The sequence below is a fragment of the Hevea brasiliensis genome, chromosome 15, assembly GCF_030052815.1.
Source record: "Hevea brasiliensis isolate MT/VB/25A 57/8 chromosome 15, ASM3005281v1, whole genome shotgun sequence".
NCBI lineage: Eukaryota > Viridiplantae > Streptophyta > Magnoliopsida > Malpighiales > Euphorbiaceae > Hevea > Hevea brasiliensis.
The window spans coordinates 53,548,606-53,576,115 of record NC_079507.1 but is presented as its reverse complement, the minus strand read 5'-3'; the positions used below and the strand labels follow the sequence as shown (position 1 = coordinate 53,576,115).

Sequence of the window (27,510 nt, the reverse complement as noted above, 5' to 3'; positions counted from 1 at the left end):
AGCTCTTCTACTATTCTACCAGACATCCAGGTTCAATTGGTCTACCTGTGGATAACACTCATCCCACTCATCACTAACTAACCTGATGTGACCAGTGAAAATTGCAGAGCCTATTTCCACCGGCAGTTCTTTTCTTTCACTGGAAAAGGGATATTCTCCAATATATAGTCAAACACCATCATCCAGATTTAATCTCAAATCTCATCTTGTCATCAACCGCAGAGATTCAACATTCCATTTTCATAGAGCCTGACGATTTATGTTCCATAATCTAGTTGTTGTCTAACAAAACTCTTCCTTAAGAAGTGCATTTTCCCGGAGTGTACCTATCGGATCTAGGACTTAAAACAGGTAAAATCGGAAGACTTACCACCTACTTACTACCTAGGGACTAAAGTGGTCCATAGAAGTGCTTCCATTTGGGTATATCTTCCTCTTTGCATTGGTTCCATAATTTATTATGTCATCCTTCTCTCCAAGTTCCTCTATGTTCACAACATTACTCCAATACTACGACTTTTTCAGGATCCCAAATGGTTCCCAGCTTGAATGATGCTAAACTAGCAGACTAAAACAATTCACCTCAAAGTGGCCAATGATTCTTATTATTGGCCAAAACCAAGTCAAGCATTGCAAATTAACTCAATCCAATCATTCCCAATTCCCAGTTTAATAATAGATGCTACTTAAATTAAATTATCTCCACCCATTAAATAACAGACACCAATTAACCACGCAGCAATTACTTACTAAATTTCAAGCATAGTTCATCGTCCAACAATGAGACTTTGTTTTTGTAATGTTCTCCCTAGCACGAGTTATTTTGATCAACACAGATTATGACAAGTGAAGGATAGTTGTCGCACTGATGCTAAAAGGTAACATGGCTATACAGATGCAAAACAAAAAGCTTAAGCAACTGAGCATTCAACACTTTGAAAGCATTAGGAATGTTCTTCTAGTACCAATAAGGAAAACAAAACCCAGTCATGGTCTACATGTTTGAGTGACCAACTCGGACTTGAACCCGATGCCATGATGTGTTAAGTATCCCTCTCAAATTCCAAACATCTTCTACATTTTTGGGCTGGACATTTGCTGCTGAATCCACCTGTCCAACAAGGAGGAGGGAACATCATGTATTGCAAAATTATAGGTAAAATAACAAATATGAGAGTATCATTTAAATAGAATGCCTGTTTTACTTCATTGTATTTATTCAAACCAAGGGCCAATACATCTGAAATTCCAAGGAATGAAGGAAAATTCTTTTAATAGGGTTAACGGTCAGAAGCTCTCAAGCTTCAGTCAGCGGGTCAAACTGGAGCAGGGCTTTGCAAAACCATGGTTTTGCCCAACTATAGCAAAGGCATCATAACTCTACAGCTAATTTTTATTATACAAACTTATTGCATACAATTTTATGTACTTTAAACATTTATACAATTCAAGCATAAACATGCAAATTTCCATCACTATTGATGTATTTGAGGTAGTAAGAGAGTGGAAAATGGAATTATAATGAAGATTTTCGCATAGAGGAATACATACTGCTTTTGCAACAATCTCTGTGCTGTGTGGCACATCAACTGTGACTTCATACAGCACCCATGCCCATTTGTCACTGCTCATGTCATCTGCTATATAAGGGACTCCAGTCTTCTGCTGTTTGGATGCTTCCACCCAGGTTTTGCCGCCATCAACAGACGCATCTACTCTCTCAATTCCACGGCCACCTCCTGATGCTGCATATCCACAGACTTTCACCTGCAAAATTGTGGATACAAGAAGACCAAGTCATCAGAATAGTACCATGCAGAGGATTCTAGGCAATGTAGAACCTTGATAAACACACACACACAAAGGGAAGAAACAATATTCTAATGCTGTGCTTTTGGGGGAGGGGGGGGGGCGGCGGGGTGCGGCGCAGGGAAGGGAAGGGGAGGGGAGAGAAAATGGGGCTGTAGGGTCCACATGTCAAGAAACAAATTTGTGGGCCCCACAGCCCATTTCTCTCCCCCTTCCCTTTCCCAAACACAGCATAAATTTCCAATCATCCAAAACAACTTAACATTAAAAGAGCCACAACACCACTGAATACAGGCAACACAAAATAATCTGTAGACCTAATAACAAAGTCAAATACCAAAAGTACCCTAAATAATCTAGATAAGCAAAGCAACAAAAATACATATTTTCTAGATTTCTTTTTTTTAATTATTACCTTTCTAAAATACAGTCCTAAAATGCCTAACAGGTGGTCCTGCATCACTAAATGCACATCTTGCTCAAAAATGCAACCATACAGGAAGAAAAACTAGAATTTGAGAACACTTAGTTAACAGAAATAATCTGAGAATGGAACAAAACATGGCGTGGAAATTAAAAATTCAAGGCCAGAATGATAAGAAGGAAAAAGGAGGTCATAGGAATATCAATACAAAATGCAATTCAAAAACTTAATTGCTTCGACTCTTCACTTTTACTTGAGGTGATCATTTCAGATTAAGTTACTTGGAAATGAGCACAACATTTTTGACGATAAATACATGAATTTTGGAAAATATGGGAATCTAACCCCTCAACATTTATCCATACAAGTTAAAAATCTGAGATCATTTCAAAGCTAACAAGTAATGGGCCATATAATCACTCAAAAAACCTGTTTTATTGTCCACGTGATCAGAAAAGGAGAAGATGTTGTTTCAAACTAGATGTTAGTGCAAGTCATAATGGATAAAGAATAACCATGTTGAAAAAAGCAAACAGAAATTCACTAAGATCCTTAACAGCAAATGGAACTAACCTTTCCAGGCTTTATTGCAGTCACATCCTCTAAAGAACAAATTGCACACTGCCAATCAGACCCATGCACGTTAGTCAATAAATTACTGTCTAAAAGGAAAATAGTTGTGAGTCATTATTTATTGGTTGTACTATAAAATAAAAATTAGATGCACGTAAGAACTAACCCACCTTTTTTTTGTATAAGCTGAGTATTGCAGACCAATTGATAAAATAAAGCACCAACAGTTGTTAAATTTGCATGTTTGGCCCTAAAAGATTTTTCTATATTACAAATACAATATCATAAGTAAATATTCTACAAAGCAAAAGAGTTAGTACTGTGACTTGTTGCAGATATGAAAACGTAACACATACCAACTCTTGACATATTGCTATGTGCTATAAAAGGGAGTTAATGTTGTTAATTTATTATTATCTTTTTCTTTATTGCAAATGCTTCTGTATACATTTGAAATCAGCTACTTGATAAATTTGAAGCAAGTTGGGTATGTCCAAAGATGTAGAGGATAGTCTGTACATAAAATTTATGCTTGTAGCAGTTGAAAAAAGGCTTAGAGCAACAGCATCCTGTTGCGTGCGTTTGCAACTGTTTGCGCGCGTTTGCAACAGTTTGGGTATTTGGTTGCAGAAATGCTTAACTCAAATCCTTATAAATCAAAGATTGCCTTTAGAGTTAGTAATTGTTTGATGGACAAAATAGCTTTCTGCTTCTTTATGTGTCCTGCTTCAGAGGTTCTAAATGAGTGCCCATACCTTACATTGAATATAATTAGAGGGTGTCAATTTATTGTTTCATTTATTTCCAAATATCTTGTAGTCACTGAGAGGAAGATGCCTTACCCTCTACATTGCATCTTTTTCTTTTCATTCTTTAATCAAATCGTCTTTTATCAAAAGAAAAAAAAAAAAAACAAAAGTTCTTTGCAGCATGAGCAAGTATATACCTGAACAGGGAAATCCATTTGTGGCCTCCTTGTAGACCAATTGATGTTATCCCAATTCACTGATGGGGGAAACATTTTGTAGTCCTTTTGCATAAAGAAGCCCTGAACATAGTGATGCAAATGCAATCCTATGATAGTTAGAAAGAGAGAGGGGAGAGAGACTTTGTTAATTTAAGATACAGTATAGTTATTTCCATGGTATGAATCACTTTATCCATGCCCTGGGACCAAGACCATTGTGAGAATGGGCCACCATTTAAAATAAAGATAGCATTTCTCTACCTGACATTCTTCTGCAATTATGTTAATGGAATCCAACCATTTGACAGAACGTGCACCTATAACACCTGGGACAACCACTCGCAATGGATAACCATGATCCCTGTTTAGAGGCTTTTGGCATGATAACAAGATAATAAACTAATATCAGAATAATTTGTGATGAAATTATTTCACTGTAAATAACTTACCAAAAAGAACAAAGATGAAAGTACATTCCAAAATCTAAACCCTATGCAAAACAAACGAAAATGCCACAATTTCATTGACCTATGAACCTTAGACAGTAATTGTTCACATAGAAATAACTCAAAAATTCTAAAAAGCATTTTCCAAGAAGCAGCAGCAGCCCAAAGGCAGTGGGGAAAAACAAATTAACTAGCAGATAAGCACTTATACACTAGATATTTCATATGCATGGTCTCTGAAATTACCATTAATAAGATAGAACTAAGCATTTCTTTTCCCTCTTATTATTCAATTTCTCACAGAATTGTTTAAACAATAGAAACAACATTATTACAATGACTCCACTACTTTTGGAAGTGCTGAGAAAAAATTAAATTAGAAAAGCGATACAGCATCTAATTCAATGAAGGCTGGTTTTGCTAACCTCCCCATTCATCTCATAAGCAAGTAAAACATCAGCCTCAGGGTTTGTGGCCTGACTGAGTGGAATTGATGCCTTGTAAGGGCCACCATTCTCCTCCTACAATTTTTTATAATCGAAGCACATATAAAGGATTACATCACTGAGAAACCCTAAATTAAACGACAAAGATAAACCAAACAGTAGAAAAGTTTTAACAAGTTCTTCAAAAGGCCAGATAAATACCTTACACTTATCAATGCTTACAAATTCAACATGTTTTCCACCTGATGTTGTAGTACTTGTCATCTTGGATATCCCAACAAGTTCAAGAACATCTGCCAATTTGGCACCACCCCAGACAGCTGAAAGACAAAACTTAATATCACGGACAATGTAAACTAATTTGGATAAAATTATGGTCCATCAAGGACATGTGAATGTGAATATCACAACACATGGAGAATGTATAGTAGTATGAAACACAATATTGTGGGGTTAGGTTTCCTTCACTGCACATATTCAAATTGAAACAAAACTACTCATTTGGAGAGAAAGGGTGAGGAAAATGCATGCACCATTTAAAACAAAGTTAACCCTGCCACCAAATTTTTTGGATAAAGGCTTAGTTGAGTTGAGTATGGAGAGATTAGGGATACGGTAAAAAAGTAAGGATCGAAAATAACCCTAAATTTTCCTCTTGGCCCCACCATTTCAATCTCTGATCCCTCCAATTTCGAAAGGAAGGGAGACGAAAATGCACCATCTTCAACGTAAAAGATAGCAAAAAGACGAAGGATGGAACAGTAAATTGATGATGCACATTTTTCTTTCCTCACATTTTCTCCACTTTGCCAAACAAAGGAAAAAAGTTTCCCCAAAATTTACTTTCATTTGTATTTTTTGCCCCCATGCAAACAGAGGGGAAGAAAATAATTTACCCTTTTCTCACTTTCTTTTCCTGCACTACCCCCAAACACACAACCCACCCACCCACCCCCCCCCCCCACTCGCATCTTTGCTTTTAAGTTTCAAGCACTGTTAAAAATCTAATAAATTTAAGCTTTGTATGGCCCAACTGTATCATAATAATTCAAATATTGTTACAGATACAAGATGAAGTAAAACAAACCATTTCCTATAGCAGAAACATCCCATCCAACTCCTCTTACTTTTTTAACATTGCTCATGGCAGTTCTTCTGTTACCAGCACACTGTATTCCTCAAAGAAACAAAAAGGAAAGTTAATGCTATAGAACTAACAATTGATCTGATGGTCATTGCTATACTGCACAAGTTGAGGGAAGAATATCATCTGATTCACATGAAAAATAGACCAACTTAAAATACATTGGAACACACCTGTAGAGTGGCAGTAACAACATATTTTGGAAGCTTCCTGTTAATTATGAAAATAACATAAATTCCAGTCCTAGAAGCATGTAAAGCATGCTAATATATAGCTAGCTGATACATCAATATGCACCCAAAAACTCACCAAATATCTTTCATAAGCAGTTCTATGGGGTTATCTATCAGACCACTAACGGAAACAGAATATCTGCTTAGATAAACAGGTGGCAGAATCAGGTAAAAATAACTGAAAATGAAGAAGTTTAAGGTGTAATAGAATCATAAACGAAAATGAAATGCGCATATAACCTTTCTATATCATCAACTACAGGTATGGGTCCATGATTTCTCTTGTAGAAGAAATCCACTGGCGTTACATAAGAGCTAACCAAGGCCGAACGAGGTGGCTCAGCATTAAAAGGTTGCTGCACATGAGTTAAACAAAATGGACATATCAATCATTGAAACAGGAAGCTCAACAACTGAGAAACGCTAGTTCACGGAGACAGCACAGCAGATGTAAGCGAAGTTCCGCAATTCCAGTTATAAAACATCAAATTTTCTACTATCCAAGATGTCCAAAATCCTAGATAATCGAATTCAAGAACAAAACTTTCCCACGAAAAGGTTCAGATCCATCAACAAGATTCACTGAATTTAAAAAAAACACACTTAATCAGTTCCCCCATGATTAACCCATAAGCTCTCTCTAGAATATATATATATATATATATATATATATATATATATATATATATATATATATAAAGCTAATACGCTTGCAGCCATACAAATATGGATAGAATCAAATAAGAAAGAATCATAATTTCTAGATCAATTCATTGATGACTGAGAAAACAGGTAAATGAAGAAGCAGGGAATAGAAGCTGGCCTTGGAATTGATTTTGAGCGAAGGGTGACGAGGAGGTTCCTGCGAATAATCCGAGGGTCCTCTAATTCCCGGCATTCGTCAAAAGCTTATCTTCAAATTGCAAAATAGGAAAATCATTCACAGAGACAAAGAGAAAGTGTTGTGGGTTTGCTAAATTCTTGACGACAATGGTGAAACTGTGTGAGTAGGAGGTGAAAACCTTAATTATCTCTAGGTGTCTGTAACGATTCCTGATAACTATTCACAGCCGAATCAAGCACCGTTCATCTACAGCGGATTTGGGATCACTAGTCACTATATGGCGAGGAGACCTAAGTTGGTAGTGACGACAAATATTATTGTTCTGTTAGGGTGGAATTAGTGGCGTGATGTGATGGGCCTGTTGGGATTGGTGGTAAGTGCTAACTGCTAAGTGGTCAAACTCCTTTGTGCCTGTGGGAGTGATGCCTTATAGGTATAATCGTTAACGACCTCCTTCAAATGTTTCCGCCAAAAAGACCAACCCTCTTTCCAAAACGCTACCTTTACTCGGGCTGCGCTTCCCCCCCTCGCGCACCAAAATCAGCATTGCCACATCTCTCTCTCCTTGCAGACAAATGTATCTCAATGACCCAACTCAAGCAAATTCATGCTCAAATGATTGTCACCTCTCGCATTTCTGACCACTTCGCCGCAAGCCGTTTACTTTCCTTTTGCGCTCTTTCCGATTCCGGGGATATCAATTATGCCATAAAACTATTCAATATCACTCAAGATCCAAATATCTTCATGTGGAATATTCTCATTAGAGCGCTAGCGAATAGCCCAAATCCCAGTAGAGCTGTGTTTCTTTATATACAGATGAGGAGACAAGGTGTTTGTCCAAATAACCACACCTTCCCTTTTCTTCTCAAGGGTTGTTGCAGCTCTTGCTTACCTGAATCTTGCATGCAGGTGCATACCCATGTTTTGAAATTTGGCTTGGAGCTTGATTTGCATGTTGTTAATGGGTTAGTGAGAGGTTACTGTGTTTCGAGTCATTTGAGTAGCGCGCGCAGGTTATTCGATGAATTTTCTGAGAGGGATTTAAGCATTTGGACCACGATGATTACTGGCTATGCTCAAAATTTTTGCGCTATTGAAGCTTTAGTGTTGTTTGATCGGATGCTTGTTGAGGGTTTTGAACCGAATGGTTCGACCGTTGCTTCTGTGTTGTCTGCATGTGCTCGTTCAGGTTGCCTAGAATTGGGAGAGAGAATTCATGCCTTTATGCTAGAGAGAGGTGTTCAAATGGGAGTGATATTAGGTACTGCATTGGTGCATATGTATGCGAAGAATGGAGCAATCTCTATGGCTACAAAATTGTTTGATTCCATGCCTGAAAGAAACATTGCTACTTGGAATGCGATGTTATGTGGATTGGCCAGTCATGGGCATGCTGAAGAAGTACTTGCGCTTTTTAGGAAGCTAGAGAAAGAGGATTTAGTACCAAATGATGTGACTTTTGTTGGGGTTTTGTCTGCCTGCTGCCACGCAGGCTTAATTGACGTTGGTTACAAGATCTTCAATTCCATGAAGGAGGTGTATGGCATTGAACCCAAGATTGAACATTATGGATGCATGGTGGATCTTCTGGGGCGAGGTGGGAAATTAGTTGAGGCTGAGGAGCTGATAAAAAGAATGGCATGGAAGGCCGACGTTGTGATTTTGGGAGCCTTGTTAGCTGCTTGTAAAAATCAGGGGAACATTGAGATTGCTGAAAGAGTGGTGAAAGATATTCTAGCCTTGGAACCTCATAATCATATGGTCCATGTTGTTTTGTCCAATATGTTTGCAGAGGCTGGAAGGTGGCAGGATGTATGGAGGCTTAGGAAGGTCATGAAAGTAGGGAATTTGAAGAAAACACCTGGGTGGAGCCTTGTGGATGGTGATAAGTAATTGTATATGTACAAGATAGCCAGCATTGTTACTCCATGAAGAAAGTTTCATTAGGAATCAGTACGGAAAGGTGGGCATGATCAAGGGCGTGTGATTCACAGTGTTGTGGGTCCCTTTTCAGCCAGCCAATTATGAAGAGTCTGGTGGGACACTGGATATTATAGAGTTAATGGAACATTAATTCTTTCAATTTTGGAACTTTTTGTGTACTACAAGAAAAGCTTTAGTCTATCATGGTGTGATTTAGATTTAAACTTCCTTGTCAATTCATCCATCACATTATCATAATCATTGAAATGCACCTCATTCTGAATAACACTTGCCTTCCATTCTTCCAGATTTGGTACCAGAATGATTGGCTTCGGCAGCATTGTCAACTTCTTACCATGGTCTATGGACACCGATAAAAAGGAAAGGGCACAAAAAGGCTTATGATTTTTGGAGGGTATGCATCTCCTCACAAGTACTTACAAATAACCAAGGGAGAAATAGTGCATTAGAGGGAGAATATGGTCAAAGGAACTCTGTGGTTTAAAGTTAGTTTTGAGAGTTCTGGAGATGTACAGAATGGTTTCGGTTTGTACATATATAAATAGAGAGAGAGAGAGAGAGAGAGAGAGAGAGAGAGAGAGAGGAGGAGGGTCTGGAGGGAAAGTTATTAGTTATGACAGTGTCTCATTCCTCAGTGACAGATTTTAAAGTATGAAGAAAAGCAATAGTTTCATTTCTTTTTCTATCTCCTGCAAAGCAAACTGTTCTAACAAGAGCTTACTACTTTCCTAAAACTATCATAAATTTTATTAGGGAATCATTTCTTACTTTCATGGATTAAGTGAAATGGATAAAAAGCAGAGTTGATTCGGAGAGGATTACTCTCAGACAAAAAGTGGTTATACATTGCCATACTCATCTTCTAGTAAAGATGCAAGTGCATTTTTCAAATGGTCTTGGAGAGTGATGCCCTAGAGAGCTTAATATATTCATAAACCTAAAAGACCTTAAAAGGATCTTTACCATTCATGGACTTCACCAAATTTGGCTAAAATTAAGTCCAATAATTTTTTATGGGGTTACTAACAAAAATAGAACACACCCCACATATGTACTGAAGGATAAAAACCCTACTATTGAAGGAGATGAAGGAAACTCACGATTACCCAAATCCAGAACAAGTGTTTTTTTTTTCTTCATTTATTATATATATATATATAATGCCACCCAAATATTTTAGAGTGAGATGAGGTAGACTAGGCAACAATCTTGGATCCACTTCGTTAATTACAGCTTGCAAGTCAATGTATTAGTACGGACGTCAGCAATTCAAAGTCAACTCATGAACGCATATAGGGCATGAATCTCGGTGCCTGTTCTTCGTCTTTCTCAAGCAAGAAAATGCATCGGCAAATATTTCTCGTGTCGCTCCTTCTCATAGGACCAGCATTTGCAGGTATAACCAACATTACACTTGTCTTCACTAAGAATTTGAGCAATAACTTTGTTCTTCCAGTCTTTCATTGTTGGGATTTTATGTTTAGCATAATTATCTCCATTTTCAGATCTTCTGCAGAACTCAGATTTTGAAAGTCCGCCATCAAACTTGCCAAAAAATTCCACCACCCCATTTCAGCAATTGAATGAAAACAGCACCATTCCAGGATGGTCATTTGAAGGGACAATCCTGTATGTTACAACTACTCAGACAATAGCATTGCCAGGGAATGGGCATGCCTTACAACTGGGACAAGATGGCAAGATTAACCAAACTTTCAATCCTATTGCTGATTATGTAGATTACCTGCTCACCTTCACGCTTGCTCCAGGAGGACAGAATTGTTCAACTAATGCCAATGTTGGTGTCTCAGCACCAGATAGCCACTCGATCTTCTCCTTTAAGCAGGATTATGGGAAGGAAGGATGGGAGACCTTTGGTCTCTACTTGGGTAGTTGGGAACAGCAAGAGCCTATTAACCTTGTCCTCGAAAGCCAATCAACAGAATCTGATGCTAATTCCACATGTTGGCCACTGATTGACAAGCTTCTTCTCAAAACCATTGAAACACTTGTCCCAGGCGATAGTAAGAATGTTTCTCTCTCTACATTTAGGGACATGTTCCCTTTGCTAATCTTCACCATTTCCTAAATCAGTTAAGAGCATTCAATTTTCAGATATACTAAGTCATTTAGGATCTCAATTTTGCATATTACATCATAACCAATTGCATTTTGCATCTCGTTAAAGTGACTTTCTTTTCATTTGGATGGATATGCACAGATAACCTTTTGTTGAATGGAGGATTTGAATATGGCCCAGAATTCCTTAGCAACTCCACTGAAGGGGTTCTACTTGATCCAGTACCTACTGCTGTTCTCTCCCCACTGAGACAATGGTCTATAACAGGAACAGTCAAATACATAGACTCCAAACACTACTTTGTCCCTGAAGGCAATGCTGCAGTTGAGTTTCTCTCAGGAGTTTCAGCTAGCATACAGGCAGCAACTACACTCAAAGATGGTTCAACATATAGTTTGGAGTTCACTCTAGGTGACGCTAATGACTCATGTGAGGGGAATTTTGTAGTTGGGGCTCAGGCAGGATCCACAGCTCAGAATTTTACATTGCAGAGTAATGGGACTGGTTCAGCCAAGAAGCTCTCTCTGGCATTCAAGGCAGATTCAACTACAACTCTCATCAGTTTTGTCAGCTATGCCACTACACAGACAAAGGATGGTGTGTTCTGCGGTCCTATTGTTGACAATGTTGTTTTGCGTGCTTCTCAGGGCATGAAATCAGAAATCAAGTGGGAAGTTTTTATTTTTCTGCTATTCCTAGTAGGCATTCTGTGATTCCAATAACAATTCAAGCATTTATGTAATTTTGAAGTTTGAGGCTTCAAGTTGGCATCATTTCTTTTATCCCTTCAAAATTCTGAATGTTGATGTACCACAAAAATAGATGATCACTGAGATATTATTATAATTCTTAACTAGAAATGGCGATGATTAGTTCTATTTTCTTGAAGAAATAACATCCAACCGTAGATTAAGGACAGAATATTGTTCCACGTACCTGTACAGGTAGGTTTTCTTATTCAGGATAAGTCAGGCTTCTTTTTATCCTAACCAAGTGCCCTCTTCTGGCCAAAGCAAATAGGAGATAACTGGATATAGTTTTGATAGAGGAACGAGGTACCAATTTTGCAGCAAGCACACTGCAACCAAGGAAATGGTGCCCTTGAATGTACAGTGAAATACACTCTGTAGAAAGTCTCGAAACACAATCCAAGACAAAGCATGATGGTACCAACGCCGTGAATAAGAGTCAACATAAACACTATTCTGGAACATTACTTGAGCATAAACAACTTAATTTTTGGCTCCACCAACTATATCAATATAATTACCGTACATTGCGATAAGAGTGTTGAGCAAGAATCAAGCAGTTCAATCTCATAGTACAAGAAAATAAACTATGATATTTTTTCTAATCTTTCTTTTATAGCTGACCCCAACTAGTTTGGGATTAAGGCTAAGTTGTTATTTCTTTTATACATAGGCAAGGTTGATTTACAATAATCCAACATATGATTCTGTTACTGTCATTTTATAGCACTGAGATGAATCAGGATGTTTTGGCAGATGCAAATGCTATAATGGATCCTCCTTCCATCTCCAGTTCCCTGTTGTGATGCCTTGAAAAGAAAATATATAACAACACCTACACTTTGTCCAGACTTGAACTATCTCCATGGCTAAGCTAAACATTCTGTACAGCATTCATCTGTATTGCACGTTTTAGAAGAGTTCTGTATTCTTGACTTCTCGACCATTCATCAATTTCACGAGCACGTAGAACAGGCAGAGGGTGTGAAAGTTGCCTCGTTTGAGCATTTCTGAAAAGCACAAGTTAATTAGATAATCAAATGAAACAGAAAAACCTTTTTTTTTTTTTTTGGTAGGAACAGATAAACCTATTTTCTTGTATTATGTTCACAAGGTTCCTCACCTTATGTACCACCCTACTGGACTTGAAGAAGCTCTGTCATAAGAGCGAGCTTGTTCCAAGAATGCATCCACATTTAGTTGATCAGCAATTGATGGGCTTCCCCCAGCTAATTTCATCAAAACAGAGATGACCACCTCTTGTAAGGAGCATTTGAATAATCAGATTCTTAAACAATTGCAAAAATATTGAAAAATGAATTAATTTTTTAAGGTTTTAGTTTTGTAAACCTTGGGGTCTTGGGCAACAAGAAGGGCTGCACGATCACAAGTCAGCTCTGCTGCTCGCAGCCAACGAAATAACTGTTCTTCCAAGCTCTGAGCTATCAACCTGCCAAGTCCTGTGAACAATATACTGGTTAAGAACCATATAAACTGCATTAAGCAAATATGCAATATGAGAGCTAATTTATATAAAGGGAGCCCTAAATATATAGAGAAATACAGTATTATACCCACATTTGAGGTTCCTTGCTGAAGTTGCTGCCGTCCGACAGTAGCAAGATACAAGAATATATATATATATATCATATGAACCATTACCATCATTTTTAGTGGTTTGGAACTTGCACTTTTAAATAAGGTGCTAAACAATGCCCTGATATCATACAGACCTATTAATTCAGTAAGCAAAACCCTAAAATGTTTAAGTCAAAACCAACTTTATGCATTTATCATGCAACCAAGGTTGGATGCAGCCACACAAAGACCAAGACAGATGATATTCTATTGATACAAACTTATCTTTATGAATAGAAAACAAAAATTTTGTAATTCTCTAAATAAAGTTGTCTCAGAAACTGCAAACCTCAAAAAGCTGTGAGCATATAGTCCACACACTCTTTTTTTGAACATATATGAAATGTTCTGATCAAACAAGATGTTTACAACAATGTGGACAAGTTACCTCAATAAAAAATAAGAAAACTAAAATACCTACCAGGTACAGTATAGGCTCCAAGAGTAAGAATATTGGCAAATGTGAGCCATACGCCATGATCGCATTTCAAATGACCCAGCTCATGGGCCAGAACAGCCTGGTTTAATTTGAATGGCCAAAAGTTAATAGTTTATCATTCAGAAGATATGACTGTTACAAAGTACAGGACTTTAACTGTATAGTACAGGCATGATTGTGAATAACACAAGTAAACAGGTTACTAGGAAAAATTTCAAACTAAACCAGTGGTCTATATTGTTCATCTATGCACAAGATCAGTAGTTCAGAATTTATTAACATTCAACTGCAATATAATATAGGGTAAGGACAAAATATAAGAGTAATTGATAATTGCAAACATGTTAGTGACAGAAACAAGTGCAGACCTGCAACTCCTTTCGTGTCAAAAGCTCCACTAGACTGGTATGGACAACAACAAAGGGCTTTTTCCCACTAATTGCTAAAGTATATGCATTTGGTACAGGACTTTGGCGTACATAAAGATCAGGAGCCTCAAGGTTCAGTATTTCTGCAGCCTCAGTCATCAACTGATGAAGTTCACTAAGCTGGTAGAAGAACAGAATACCCTTTTATGAACTAGAAAACACACATATACCTATATTATACAAGATATCCATCATGTTCTCAAGAGACTAGCAAACCTGAGTTTTAGAGACAAGGACTGACGTCCCAATATTCTCAAGAAGCATGATTTGCTCTGTCATAGATCCTGCAATAATGTATTGAAATAAACTCTTTAATACAGTAACTCCAAACAAAAAAATAGGTAAAAGATATCCTACAGAAAGAGAGCATCCTTCTGTCTGAAGGAGGAAAATTTGCTAGTCTTTTGCAATATCAAAGGCCAAAAAGTTGTAATAAAATAGAAAATAAAATCAAAAGTAGAGAACTGCAACCATTGAGATAAATGTCAAGTTAAGAAAATACCCAAAAGAGCCTTCCCTAGTTCATTTAATCCTGGAATTGCCCTCAAGAGCAGCGTGTTCTAGCAAAACAGAAAGTAAATGTGATCAAATTGACTGACCTTGTGTTTGGATGGAGAATTTAAAATTTTGATATTTGAATTTGATAAAATTATAGGTTTTCTTCAATTGTTTAGAGCCATGAATTTATATTAAGCTCATAGATGTTGAGAACATCTTGTTTAAGTGTGTTACAAAGTCATGCTATTTGAAATCTATTCAAATTGATTTCTTAATAAGTAAAAGTTGTTATTTGAAATCAACAATTTATATTAAAATCAAATGCAAATCCGTTTATTTCAATTTTTGGTATCCAAACATAGCATAAATGCATGAGGGTGGGGAGGAAGAAGATAGGAATAGCAAAACCCTTTTTTTAGCTGCTGAGAAACTGAAAATTATATATAATTGAAATGAACAAAAAAAGAAAAAGAAAAATGAATATAATGTTTCCCATCATTTTTGTTTAATAGAATTCAAGAATTAAGCTGCACAAAACAAAATCATAATCTCAAATTAAGCATGTAAACTTCCCGAGTAAACCAAAGAGACAGGCACCAAATTTACTTCATAAATACAACTTTCTCAGGGTAGCAAGAATGAAAAACCATAAAAATAGCAACTTCCACCAAAAACAAGAAACAGAGAATCTGAAATTAATCTAATCTCACCTGTTTGTCAAGCGGATGCCTAAAATCATCAGCATCAAGATCACGAAACACAACAGAAGCTGCTCTACAAACAGAAACCCTAAATCCTCGATTCTTCTTGACGGAGCTAAATCCAACAGAAGCCGAAGCAGACCTCAAATTATCAGAAATTCCATAGCTGAAACTGAGAGGAGACAACTTCCCATGAGGCAAGCAGAGAGAGAAAAGAGGCACCGAAGCCATTGAAGAAGAGATACAATTGCAGAAGCAGCAAGTCAGCTCCGATTATCGCTTGCTTAAAAGATTAAATCAAATTATTTGCGTTTGGCTGTTGAGCTTTCTCTTCTGTTCTTACCGAAAATATTAAAAAAAAAAAAAGATATTTTTGTTTTGTATAAGGCGTATGTATTTTTGCGTCCACAGGCCGTACGTATGGTATCCAATTGGCGCCATTTCGTTTTCCGTTGACTGGTCAGCTGAATGGTTTATGTTTCACTACGGGCAGATTTATTATAGGTTAACTTGACATGGCAAATTGGCAAATTTAGATATGGGTAATTTCTTTGACAATAAAAAGAAAAGAAAAAGAAAAAAAAGATATGGGTAATTTACAAGACAAACTACACTTTATTATTATTATTATTTGTAATTTTTCCCTTTTGCACTTCATATTTAAAGAAATTTTCATTGTAATTTAGAGATTCTACTATCATGCTATTAGCACTTGAAGCAAAAAAAGGCTAACAGTGTTATTGGCATTGATGTGTGAATAAAATTGTAGAGAAGTTAAAAATGAGAGAATGAAATGTTACTTTTATTTTCATTGATTAGCAAAGGACTACACACATACCGTGAACTGAAAATTTTAGAGTTGTTAAAAAAAAAACTAATATAAAAGAAATGCTGGCATTTGTAACTGAATGCCAGCTGAGTTAGCTACTGAATCAATAAACTTTTGCTTTTATCTGTGAACTACTTTAGATGTGCCCGTGTCTTTCCCTTAAGCGAAACTTTTTGTTTTTCTTGTTCAGACAGTTTTACTAATCTTAATGCGTTCCACATCAGTTCTGCAAAGAGGTCTTGGGTGTTATATATATGGGTTTGCAAACCTCCCTCACTCTATATGGGTCAGTGGGCCATGTACAATGGTTCTCTGACGATCTTTGGGAGAAGTCGGGGATAAACGAGTCATGACCCCGATTGCTTCACGAAGACTTTCAATCTAAAGGGATCGGGAATGATGCGTCCCACATCGGTTCTGCAGGGAAGTCGGTTCACATCAGTTTTTGTATCAGAGCCTCACTCTATATGGGTCGGTGCGTTCAGTCTAAAGAGGTCAAGAATGATGCGTCCCATATCGGTTCTGCAAGGAGGTCTTGGGTGTTATATATATGGGTTTGCAAATCTCTCCTTGTGAGCTAACTTTTGAGGCGAAGTTAGGCAAGTTCATATCAAATCTTTTCATGCATACCATTTTCCATTGTCTTTTGTTGCCCCTGTTCTAGTGCAACGCACCTCCTTGCGTAAGATGGAAACGAGTGGAAACTATGGAGTCCCATCTTGGCTAAGAGTAAATTGAAAGCAGAGGCACCAAGAGGTTTAGTAAACAAGTCTGTGACTTGAAATCGTGATTGGAACATAGATGGTCTTGATAAAGCTGTTTTGCAATTGATCTCGTACTAAGTGACAATCAATATCCAGGTGCTTGGTACGGTAGTGAAAAAAGGGATTCGCAATAATGTGTTGTGCTGCTTTAATGTTACAATGGACCAAGATAGTCAAGGAAAGGGTAATATTGAATCCACACAAGAGGTAGCTAATCCATTGGAGCTCGCACACTATGGAAGCCATGGTACTCAGCTTTGGTAAAAGAACGACTAACAATATGTTCTACTTTTTTGCTTTCCTCATTTTGATGGTAATGAATTGGAATCATGGTTGTTGAAAACTAAGCATTATTTCAAAGTGGTTAACGTGTCTACTGATAATAGAGTTAAGCTGGCTGCCTTTCATTTAGAAGGAAAAGCGATTTTGTGGCATCAGGTATATGTGATAGTTAAGGGTCATTCTGTGTATAATGATTGGGAAAAATATTTAAGGGCTTTAAGGGCTAGGTTTGGAACACAAGGGCTTGATGATCTTTTAGTTGAATTGAAAAGTTTGGAATAGACCCAATCTTTACAAGATTACTAAGATGCTTTTGATGCATTGTATTTTTATATTGGTATCAGGAAATACCAAGCCCTGAATTTTTTACTTTATGGGTTGGTAAATGAACTTCAGATGCTTGTACATATGTTCAGACCAAAAAACTAGCTGAAGCTTATGCTTTAGCTAGGCTTTAGGAAATAACTGTAGTTGCCATTCATAACAAGTCTAGATCTGCCAATAAAACCTCTTATATGACCACTCATTCTTCATTTTTTACACCTTAAAATTCCACCTTATTAACTCACAAAAACCTAACCTTGATTGCTTCCTACCCCAAATATCCCAAAACTAACTTCGCTGCCACCCAAAACTCAAACCAAACCACCTGATTTGACAAGTAAAGATCAAATGAGAAAAGGAACAAAGGTTTATGCTTATGGTGTGATGAAAAATTTATTCCAGGCCATAAATGTGAAAAAAGGAAAGTTTTTACTCTACAATTGAGTGTGGATGAAGGTGAAGATGAAGAGGAAGAAGGAATTGAGTTTGTAGAAGAAGTGTGTAGGGAAGAATTACAATTGTCCCTCAATGATATGAGAGGTACCCAAGAACACAAATCATGTCTGTTGCAGGATCTTATGGGAAGAGAAATTTGCAGATTTTAATAGATACAAGGGCACCCGCAATTTTCTTGATTCCCATGTAGCTAAAAAGGTGGAAAGTGAATTGGTAAAAATAAGTGGAGTGTTGATAGAGGTTGCTAATAGACAGGAACTTCAATATGAATATTATTATAAAGAATTTAGATGGTGTATGCAGAATCAAGCTTTTGTTACGGAAGTTTTTATGCTGCCCTTAGAGAGTTAAGACTTGATATTGGGGGCTAGCTATTTGGCTATGTTAGGAGAAATTACTTAGAATTTTCAAACCTTGCAAATGAAATTTCAGATTTATGGCCATCACCCATCTTCTACCAAACTCACTCACATTCCTGAACTACATGTAATGGATACTAAACATCATGTATGTGACATTTGTCACTTAGCAAAGCTACAAAAAATTTCATTTTCCAGAAGTAAAATTACTACTGGTGATATTTTTGATCTCATTTATATTGACTTATGGAGTACATATCCATTGCAAACTCTTATGGTGTAGGCTATTTTTTAACTTAATGATTTTTCTAGAGCAACTTGGACTTTCCTTTTGGATGACAAAACAAAAGTTTTTAGTACAATAAATGATTTCATCATCATGGTCAAAAATCAGTTTCAAAAGGATATCAAAATTGGTAGGACAGATAATGGGATTGAATTTGCAAATCAATCCTGCATCAACTTTTAAAAATTAAGGGGATTTGACATAAACAATCATGTCCACATTCCCCTTATCAGAATGGGCAGTTGAAAGAAAGCATAAACATCTCTTTTAAGTTTTCTAGGGCTCTAATGTTCTAATCAAATCTTCCTAAAACCTTTTGGGGAGAGTCAATTCTTACTGCAACATACCTTGTTAACAAATTACCTACTCCTATTTTAAATTGGAAATCCTTGAAATTTTGTTTGGTACAAAACCATATTACAAGGCTCTCAAAGTTTTTGGTTGTCTTTATTTTGCAACAAACATCATTACACATAAAGAAAAATTTGCTCCAAGGGCTTTCAAATGCATTTTCATTGGGTATGCATCTGGTTATAAGGCTTACAAGTTGTTTAATCTAGCCACAAGACAAATATGTATTTCTAGAGATTTTATTTTTTATGAATCTCAATTTTCTTACAAATAGATAAATATATCAACAAATGATAGTTTTGTTATTCCATTATCTGTTATTCCCGGAGACAATTTTTTTGCTCCCTCAACCTTACCTTCTTCTATAGTTCAAACACCAACAATCCCCAATGTCTACTTCTAATTCTCAAAAGTTTTCATTACCTCATTCTCTATCTTCATTAGATAATTTACAACCTATTTCTTCACCCTTGCAATCACATTCTCCTAATCCAATTTGTCTTCAACCAGTTTTAAGGAAAAGTACTGGGCTTACATTTAAACCAAAATGGTTACAAGATTTTGTTACTCAAGTCTCTCTCCTTAATTTTCATACAAGTTCTAATAGCCACATTCCTAATGATCATCTGCTTGGTGCAAACACAGTAGGTTCTTTTCCTATTATCCCTGAGTTTTTTTTTATTGCCACCCTGACTATATGCACTTCATAGCAAATGTATCTACAATTGTAGAACCAAAGTCTTACCTGCAGGCCAAGGAGGATAGCAATTGAATGAAGGCCAAAAAAGTTGAATTAGATGCTCTTGAACTTAATAATACTTGGTATCTCACCAAGTTACTTGCAGACAATAAAGCAATTGCATCTAAGTTGAGTCTATCAAGTGAAATATAAACCAAGCTCCAATACCATGAACAAAATTGCAGGGAAGCTAAAAAAAGAGAAAATGAAAAGTTACTTCCATTAGTCAACGAAGGACTATATATATACACATGGAGTGAAAATTCTAGAGTTATTAAAAAAATAATACAAAAAAAATGCTGGCAATTACAACTGAATGCCAGCTGAGCTAGCTACTGAATAAGATAAACTTTTGCTTTTATCTGTCAACTACTTTAGGCATGCGCGTGCCTTTTCTTTATGCAAAACTTCTTGTTTTTCTTGTTCTAATTCATATAGTTTTACTAGTCCTTCATGCATACTGTTTCCCACTGTCTTTTGCTGCCTTTGTTCTAGTGCAACGCACCGTTTGGTTAAATGCCTTTCAATGCGACATGTTGATGTCAGCATCATTATTAATGTAGCATGCTGATGTCAACAATAGTGCTAACATGGTATGTTATCGTGACAGCAATTTTAATGCATTTTTGTAACCTAAATGCAAAATGCTAAACATACGTCCCTTAATTGCTAATAAAACATAATTTTCTTGAATGCTAAAAGCACAAAAATTTTAAAAGTATATAAAAAAATTTTAGGAAAGAGAGATGAGAAAAAATGATAATTACTGTGCCTTTCTTCTTATCTCTCTCTCTCTCTCTCTCTCACTTTGTCTCTCTCTCTCTCTCCATATCTCTCTCACTTTGTCTCCATCTCTTTTCTTATCTCTTTTCTACTACCTTGGCCCCCCTAGCTGGATGAAAACTTTTTTACTCACATTTTTTTTATAAAAAAAAGCATATAAATTCATGTTAAATTTTACTTTGGCCCCTAAAATTTATGTATGGCTTCATTATTGCCTCTCCCTTTCTCCCTTTTTTCTTTTCATGTGCTTTTCGAAATTTTGTGCTTTTAACATTTAAAACTTGAATTTTGTTTCATTGGCAAATAAGGACATATACTTTCATTCTTTTGCACTTAGGTCACAAAAATGAAAAAGACATTAAAATTGCTAACGTGGCATTGATGTCAGCATGTCACATCAGTAATGGTGCTAACGTAAACAAACCTAATGCTATTAGCCACTTTTTTCCCCAATGTCCTAACAATGTGGTAAAAGAATCCCTGAATTAGAACAAAAATTTCTTTAGATTCTAAACTGTAAAAGCGTGAAAGTATAGCAAACTAAAGTGTATTTTGCCTTAATTTATAATTAAGTCTTTAAGGTATAGCAAAATTCATAAATTAGTTCCTAATTTGTTTTAGTAATAATTTAGTTCTTAAATTTAAATTTTATTAATAAATTAGTCCATATCATCTACATTAAGCGTTAACTGTTTTTCAATTGAATACAATTTATTCTCTAAAATTTTATTTTAATAATAAAATAACTCACACATCAAACTTTTATATTTAAGTAATTATTTATTTTATATCAGGTACTATTTTATTAATAATATAAAATTTTAGGCACTAGATTATATTAAATTGAAAAGCAATTAATATTAAGGACTAATATGTTAATAAAATTCAAATTTAAGGACTACATGGTTATTAAAAAAAAATAGGGACTGGCTCATGGGTGTCTCTCTATATCAGGAATTTAACTGTAAATTACCCATGAGAGATCACTGAGCACGGCAAGGAAACGATGTCGTTTTTTTGGCATATAATTTGCACTACAACCGCTATAAAAGGCTCAAATTGCTAAAAGATGTTTTGCCTTGGATTGCTCGATTTTCGTAGTAGCTGTTGACAAATGTTAGTAGTGATTTGGCCCTAATTGTTTCCTTAATCATAATCGAAACTTGAAGGTCTTCATCTTGAATTGGTATTTAACCTTTCTTATTTTTGATTTCTTAAAAGGAGAAATTCGGTGAATCGACCTCCAACACCGGATGCAGCGGAGGATCCAGGGAAAGAGCCTACGCTTCAAGAAATTATCAACATTAAGGTTCCTTTTTCTTCATAATTTGAGTTCCATTTTTTTTTATTGTTTGTGTTTTATTATTAATTGTTTTAGTTTATAAATTAAAAGATTTTTTTTTTCTTAAATTTTGCTGCTTCAGTTGATTGAGAGTGGAGAAAAGGAGCGATTGATGGAACTTTTGAGGGAAAGGCTTATAGAATGTGGATGGAAAGACGAAATGAAAGCTCTTTGCAGGTCTTCTACAGCTATTTTATGTTTTTGTTTATTTATTTATATCAAAATTCAAAATTATCTGCAGTATCTCGACTGTTTGTTTGTGGGTTAGTGGGTAATGCACAAATCAAGAGTTTATTTTTTATTTACTTTGTTGTGAAGCATAAAGATTGAGCTAGACTACAAGAGAAAAGTAGTGGGCATAGTATTAATGTTAAGCATCCTTAGAAAATTAAAACTCGATCATTATTAGCTGCATTTTTCTTTTCCTTTTGGAGAAGAGCAACAGAGCAACTTGAGTTTGAATTTGAAAATAGTTCTGCTTTTTTTTTTTAATATTAAATAAATGTGCTGTCCTGTCATTATACCCTTCTCTCTGTTACGTTCTTTATACTAACTCGTTTTCTCCCCCATTCATTTATCCATTTGATTGCCAGTTGGTACTGAGAAGATGCTTGTGCTAAACTTAGAATGCTGTTTTAGCCAAACAGTAATATTTCCATTGTTAAATGTATTAAATTTTTGTTACATTCTGGCCAATTGTGAAATGGGATTTTCTATGAGGGAATCAAAGTAGAGAAGAAAACAGCTTAATGCTGATCTAAGTTGGTAGTGGTACCGCATTACAACTAGTTGGCCAATCAGAGTGATAGGGGCTCTTGTGGTGCTTTGAACCCTATTTGTATATATTAATCAATTGGGCCTAGAGTTTTTATTGTTTTGCATTGAGTGTTCTAGTGAGATTGAAAGTAATTATCACTAGAGAACAACTTCAGTTTTCCAATTTCTGTTATGAATATTTGCACTCTCTACTTTGGACATAGATCTACTGACTGAACCACATAATTCTACTTTTCATTTCTTGTCACTCCATGAATGACACCATGACCAGATCCGATGCCTGGCATTGTGAAATAGCATATAGTGGCTTAACAAGTGATTTCAAGTTGGTCAAAACAAAATGTCGGGAATATAGCTAAAACCACAGAAATAAGGTGATAATCAAGAGAAGCGATGGAGTCTGCCGGGAAATAAGTGTTTATTCGACACCTAATGGTATGAAGAATGTTTGTTTATGAAAAATGTTGGGATGCAACAAGGAGTCCTATTGCAAGTGATAGTAGGTTGTTGTGTGCGCGCTGGAGGTTCCTTTAGCCCGCTCTAAAGTTGTATGGTTTGTTTTAGAGATTACTGTCTAATAATAGTTGGAATTAGATGAATAAGATGGAGGTTGAGTCCACTAATTCTGATGTTGCAAGAGAGATGCATGACTTTGGAATAACATGAAGTTGTCACATATAGAGGACTAGGTATAGAAATAAGTGAGAAGAGTAATTAAAAGAAAGGAGGGAAAAGCTGTTAAATGGAAGACAGTTTGTTAGAGGCAGTTACAGGTGAGTGAGTCTGTTAGAGAGGGAGAAGGATTGGCGGTAACAGCTATATTCCAACTGAAATCAGTTGAAGGCTATATAATAAAGCTACTGGAACCTGTATTGATCATCTGTAATCAGTGGCAAGAATTCTAATAAAATCTTCTGTCTTTCCCACTCTATTTCTCTCTCATTTTTGCTGTCTATTCCTTCCTATCCTTCAATTTCTATTCTTTTTCTTCTCTGAAGTCTGTAACTGCCTGTTAGGGATACCTTTCCCTAAAAGGAGTTCTGTTCCCCACTGGCAATTCTTGGGATTTGCTTTAGATGGCAATGCAGCTAAACTTGTGTTTGGTGAAGTGGAGCCACCTTCAGCAAATATTTGTACTCCATTCCTTCATTCATTTATTTTGGAGGAGTGTATAGAAGAACTAATTTAATATAAAGTTAGATTCTTTCTGTAGTTATAAGGTGTCGTGTGGGAATTTTTACCATTTTGTATCTTTTCATAAGGGTTTCATGGGGATGCCCTTATTTAGTTATTATTTTTTTTTCCTAACTTGTTTGGATTTTCCCGAAGCTTGAACTGCTGCATTTAATTAATGGAATTTTTTTCCCATTTTGCTTAATTTTGTTATTTTTCCTTTGGAATTGTTTACTGTGTTTGGAGTTGTTTACTGTGTTTTTATCATTTTCAAATCACTCTTGAACTTATCTTGTTTAGGGCATTTATAAAGAAGAAAGGGAGGAGCAATGTTACTGTGGATGACCTTGTACATGTAATTACCCCTAAGGGCAGAGGTAGGAAGTTTCTACAGTTTTTCTTTAATGGTCTAAACATGCAACTTTGTTGTTTAATCTGCTAGTTACCGGACATTCATATGAGGATTGGGATTCAAACATTCTATTATTTAAAATTTGTACACTGATAAGGGACTGCACGTGATTTTATTCATGTTTATTCATGTTCATTCATGTTCATATGGTTCAATTGACCCTGCCTTCGTTGACTGATGAGCACACTTGTTTCTCAACTCAATTTGGATGATAGATTATCTAGTTAATCTTTATTTTCCTTCTGCTTTTTTATTACATTTTGTAGTTATGAAAATTGTCATGCCTTTGCCCATGCAGCATCTATTCCTGATTCCATAAAGGCTGAGCTGTTGCAAAGAATTCGTGCTTTTCTTGTTCAAGCTGCTGTTTGATACACTAGCTATGAGTCATGAGTGTTGTGGAGTAGTAAGAAACTCAGAACCATTAATAGTATGGATGCATAGTTTAGCGTCATTGCCGCGAGTTATCTTGAGAGAGTAGAGGTAACTTGATTTACCTTAGTGGTATTGCACGTTGCAAAACCAAGGAACGAAAAATCATACGGCCAAAGCAGGAGAGAAGTTTCATCAGTTTACTCCTTTTACTTATAAATTCGAAAATACAGTTTGGCATAATTATTATGTAATGTTTCTCAACACACCTACTTCCATTCCTCTAACTGCTCTGTTCTGGTTTGTTACCAATTTCTGCTGCCTGCTCTATAATGATTCTTTGCTCACTATTGGCTGATAGTTCATTGAATTTGTCTGATGAGATCAAATAGAATTTTGCTGAGATGATAATTTCTGTTGATTATCTTTTCATAAACTCTTTGCTAACTTGATTATGATATAGCATCATAAATAAAATTTTATAAGCATTAAAAGAGATCTGACTAAAATGGCAAGATTTGAAAAGAACTTAGCTTGTGTTATCCTGTTATGACTTCAAGCAGTTACCGACCGTGGAAATTCGGTTAAGGCGGACGCAGCTATTCACATGGGAAAATAAGTTTTATTAGATGTGGCTGTTTGAGCTTTAAATTTTGAATTATTTTTGCTGCAAATAATACAAGTGATTTAAACTTCAAAGAATCTTTATTGATTTTTCTGCTATGCATTTGTATCTAGAGCTAGTTGAAATCAATGAAAGGGTTACTAACGGTCTGTTCGGCAGTTTTAACTGATTTAGTAGTTGTGAGTTATTTTATTAATTGTTAGCTATTATATATTAGTTATTAGCAGTTAACAAATTATATAGTGATTTAAAGCAGGAGTGTTCGGTAAAATAGCTGTTGAATTAGTGGTTAAATGTAAAAATAGTGGTATTATTTTTTTTATTTTAATCAATATTTTCTCTCAACCTCTAAAAATTAAAAGTTGGAAGGGTAACATTTTATAAATTACTCTCTCAACTTCTAGGTGCTAGTATTAATACCATGTCACCAAACATTATAAATAAGAGGTAATGTTTTGATTAAATGAATTAACAATATTTATAAATTTTCACAAGTCGGGTTTATTTATTTATTATTATTATTTTTTTAATGCTGATGCAAGAGGTTAACAAATGAAACAAATTGACACTACTTGTAAATTTCCACAATTTGCCATTAAGGATGTTCTATGCATTGCATTCTAAAATAGGATTCCATAAGCAGTGTCTTCTTCAACAGGCAATTTGAATTAAGGATATCTTTAGCATCAAAGGTGAGAGACAAGCTGTTTTGAACCAAGCCTTTTCTTTTTATCATTTATTTCATTTACATAGTTTCTTTTTTTCTTTTTTTTTTTTTTGCATCAGGAAAAATTGACTCTGTTGTTTTCATTTGTTTTTTGCTTTTGTATTTTGTCGTATTTGAAAGACTTACTTTATTAACTTTGCCGTTTCCATTGGTTTTTTTGCTTTTTTATTTTGTTGTATTGGAAAGACTTAATTTTATAATCATTTACTTGGCATATGGAAAGGGGTAAAGACTTTAATTTGAATGGTTTAGTATTATTGATGGAGTTACTGTTAAAATCATAGTTTTTAAAATATATTAGTTAGAAAAAATTTAAAATTAATTTAAAATTAAATTTCACATGTTTATTTATGAAAACACTAAAATAACAAAACAATATTTTTTAAATTATTTTTATGAAACTTGATGCATACTCAGCAAGTATACGGGTCATTCAAGTAGTAAAGAAAAGATATTGTCTCACAAGGATTTGCTGTTTGAATACCAGACTATAAAAGTCACGATTATTTAGATCATCGATAATATGTGCCAAAATGTAGAGCAAAAAATATAGCAAATTAAATTGAGAAAATAAAGAAATTATAATAAAATAGCAGTTAAATTTCTAAGCACTATACTAATTTACTAAAATTTCAGCAAGTAACTAAAGATTTAATTAATTAATGACAAAATTAATTCTAGAGTTGAGGTTCATGAAGTAAATTTCATTGGGATTTGGATAGGCAAAACCAAGATAAAGGAAAATACAAGTTTGAAGGAAGTTAATTCTAATTTCCTCAATTTCTCTTTCAAGCAAACTAAAGAATATTTTAAAGGAAATCAAACCTCATTCTCATGTGATGTTTAATTACCCAAAACTCTTTAAGTACTTTAATCAACTTGAAATTCCTCTTAACCCACTAGTTTATTTCTAACACTAGGTGATGAAGTTTATTATCTTGATTATTTATCATAGATTTTCTCCTCTCGATCCTTCAATCTAAGATTAAAAACAAAACCCAAAGGGTACCAATAATGGATATGTAAATAAGCATACAAAATAAGAATCAAAACTTATATATATTAAAATCTGGTTAAGACCAGTCCATATCCACAAATAAAACTCAAATCATTATACCAAACTCTGAAATTTTAAGTATTTACTCACTCATACCTATATTTACAAGTAGAAAATATGAAATAGAGCAGAAAAATATGAAAATAAGACTAAAAATAAAAGACCCAAGAAGAAGAGAATCTTAATCTCTGAAAATGAAAGCTGGAAACGTCACTCTGCAGGTGTTCTTCTTCCAAAAATGGCATTGTTCCTTCTTTCCTTCTTTCTTTAGTTTTTCTCTCTCTTTCTTCTTATAGTAAAAATGAGAATATGATGTTTATATATCCTCTTAAGTTTTGCCCTAAAAATAGTCTTTAAAGGGATAAAGACAAAAGGTGTGAAAAGAAAAATTTTTTTTATATCAGCAAATCTGTCAACGTCATCCCACATGCCTCATGTTAATTCGGATGATGAGCCTTTAGATTCTGCACCACCAACTACACGGGG

General features: G+C 35.3%; 5 protein-coding genes across 6 annotated transcripts; 3 read left to right on the top strand and 2 right to left on the bottom strand.

The window, feature by feature from the left end:
• Nucleotides 1–727: 727 nt before the first annotated feature.
• LOC110649903 (sulfite oxidase) lies at nucleotides 728–7,122 on the bottom strand. Its single transcript, XM_021804649.2, has 13 exons — nucleotides 7,065–7,122; nucleotides 6,866–6,955; nucleotides 6,283–6,398; nucleotides 6,119–6,181; nucleotides 5,983–6,019; nucleotides 5,753–5,834; nucleotides 4,867–4,985; nucleotides 4,645–4,740; nucleotides 4,035–4,145; nucleotides 3,753–3,854; nucleotides 2,807–2,854; nucleotides 1,552–1,767; nucleotides 728–1,111 (listed from the first exon to the last, which is right to left on the bottom strand). The coding sequence occupies exons 2-13, from the start codon at nucleotides 6,938–6,940 to the stop codon at nucleotides 995–997; spliced, it is 1,182 nt and encodes a 393-aa protein (XP_021660341.2). The 5' UTR covers nucleotides 6,941–6,955; nucleotides 7,065–7,122; the 3' UTR covers nucleotides 728–994.
• Nucleotides 7,123–7,345: 223 nt separating this feature from the next.
• Nucleotides 7,346–9,516, top strand: LOC110649902 (pentatricopeptide repeat-containing protein At5g06540). 2 transcript variants are annotated; one of them, XM_058136565.1, is made up of 2 exons: nucleotides 7,346–8,925; nucleotides 9,121–9,516. In XM_058136565.1, exon 1 carries the CDS (start codon nucleotides 7,346–7,348, stop codon nucleotides 8,780–8,782), a length of 1,437 nt encoding a protein of 478 aa, XP_057992548.1. In that variant the 3' UTR covers nucleotides 8,783–8,925; nucleotides 9,121–9,516. The 2 variants fall into 2 exon arrangements, with proteins under 2 accessions (XP_057992548.1, XP_057992549.1); XM_058136566.1 differs by having other exon boundaries at nucleotides 7,346–9,018.
• An 84-nt stretch (nucleotides 9,517–9,600) lies between these two features.
• On the top strand, nucleotides 9,601–11,686 carry LOC110649905 (protein DUF642 L-GALACTONO-1,4-LACTONE-RESPONSIVE GENE 2). The gene is made up of 3 exons (XM_021804650.2): nucleotides 9,601–10,229; nucleotides 10,339–10,857; nucleotides 11,055–11,686. The coding sequence occupies exons 1-3, from the start codon at nucleotides 10,133–10,135 to the stop codon at nucleotides 11,624–11,626; spliced, it is 1,188 nt and encodes a 395-aa protein (XP_021660342.2). The 5' UTR covers nucleotides 9,601–10,132; the 3' UTR covers nucleotides 11,627–11,686.
• A 480-nt stretch (nucleotides 11,687–12,166) lies between these two features.
• LOC110649906 (plastoglobule-localized metallopeptidase 48, chloroplastic) lies at nucleotides 12,167–15,747 on the bottom strand. The gene is made up of 8 exons (XM_021804651.2): nucleotides 15,376–15,747; nucleotides 14,670–14,727; nucleotides 14,384–14,451; nucleotides 14,108–14,287; nucleotides 13,722–13,818; nucleotides 13,013–13,122; nucleotides 12,786–12,919; nucleotides 12,167–12,672 (listed from the first exon to the last, which is right to left on the bottom strand). Exons 1-8 carry the CDS (start codon nucleotides 15,595–15,597, stop codon nucleotides 12,537–12,539), a joined length of 1,005 nt encoding a protein of 334 aa, XP_021660343.2. The 5' UTR covers nucleotides 15,598–15,747; the 3' UTR covers nucleotides 12,167–12,536.
• A 5,773-nt stretch (nucleotides 15,748–21,520) lies between these two features.
• LOC110649898 (transcription and mRNA export factor ENY2) lies at nucleotides 21,521–24,975 on the top strand. Its single transcript, XM_058136813.1, has 5 exons — nucleotides 21,521–21,655; nucleotides 21,761–21,848; nucleotides 21,964–22,058; nucleotides 24,132–24,208; nucleotides 24,542–24,975. Coding segments are annotated over exons 1-5 (336 nt in total). The 5' UTR covers nucleotides 21,521–21,653; the 3' UTR covers nucleotides 24,616–24,975.
• The last annotated feature ends 2,535 nt before the right edge of the window (nucleotides 24,976–27,510 follow it).

Bases quoted from the DNA above. Each gene is read 5' to 3' on its own strand.
- LOC110649903 (XM_021804649.2), bottom strand. From the start codon at position 6,940: ATGCCGGGAATTAGAGGACCCTCGGATTATTCGCAGGAACCTCCTCGT. The intron at 6,020-6,118 runs GTGAGTTTTTGG...CATAATTAACAG, and splicing joins CTGCTTATGAAAGATATTTG to GAAGCTTCCAAAATATGTTG. The intron at 5,835-5,982 runs GTGTGTTCCAAT...TGAGGAATACAG, and splicing joins TTGTTACTGCCACTCTACAG to TGTGCTGGTAACAGAAGAAC.
- LOC110649902 (XM_058136565.1), top strand. From the start codon at position 7,346: ATGTTTCCGCCAAAAAGACCAACCCTCTTTCCAAAACGCTACCTTTAC.
- LOC110649905 (XM_021804650.2), top strand. From the start codon at position 10,133: ATGAATCTCGGTGCCTGTTCTTCGTCTTTCTCAAGCAAGAAAATGCAT. The intron at 10,230-10,338 runs GTATAACCAACA...CTCCATTTTCAG, and splicing joins CATAGGACCAGCATTTGCAG to ATCTTCTGCAGAACTCAGAT. The intron at 10,858-11,054 runs GTAAGAATGTTT...GGATATGCACAG, and splicing joins AACACTTGTCCCAGGCGATA to ATAACCTTTTGTTGAATGGA.
- LOC110649906 (XM_021804651.2), bottom strand. From the start codon at position 15,597: ATGGCTTCGGTGCCTCTTTTCTCTCTCTGCTTGCCTCATGGGAAGTTG. The intron at 14,452-14,669 runs GTATTTTCTTAA...ACATTATTGCAG, and splicing joins ACTAGGGAAGGCTCTTTTGG to GATCTATGACAGAGCAAATC. The intron at 13,819-14,107 runs GTCTGCACTTGT...AAATTAAACCAG, and splicing joins TGACACGAAAGGAGTTGCAG to GCTGTTCTGGCCCATGAGCT.
- LOC110649898 (XM_058136813.1), top strand. The intron at 21,849-21,963 runs GTTCCTTTTTCT...TTGCTGCTTCAG, and splicing joins AAGAAATTATCAACATTAAG to TTGATTGAGAGTGGAGAAAA. The intron at 24,209-24,541 runs GTAGGAAGTTTC...TTGCCCATGCAG, and splicing joins AATTACCCCTAAGGGCAGAG to CATCTATTCCTGATTCCATA.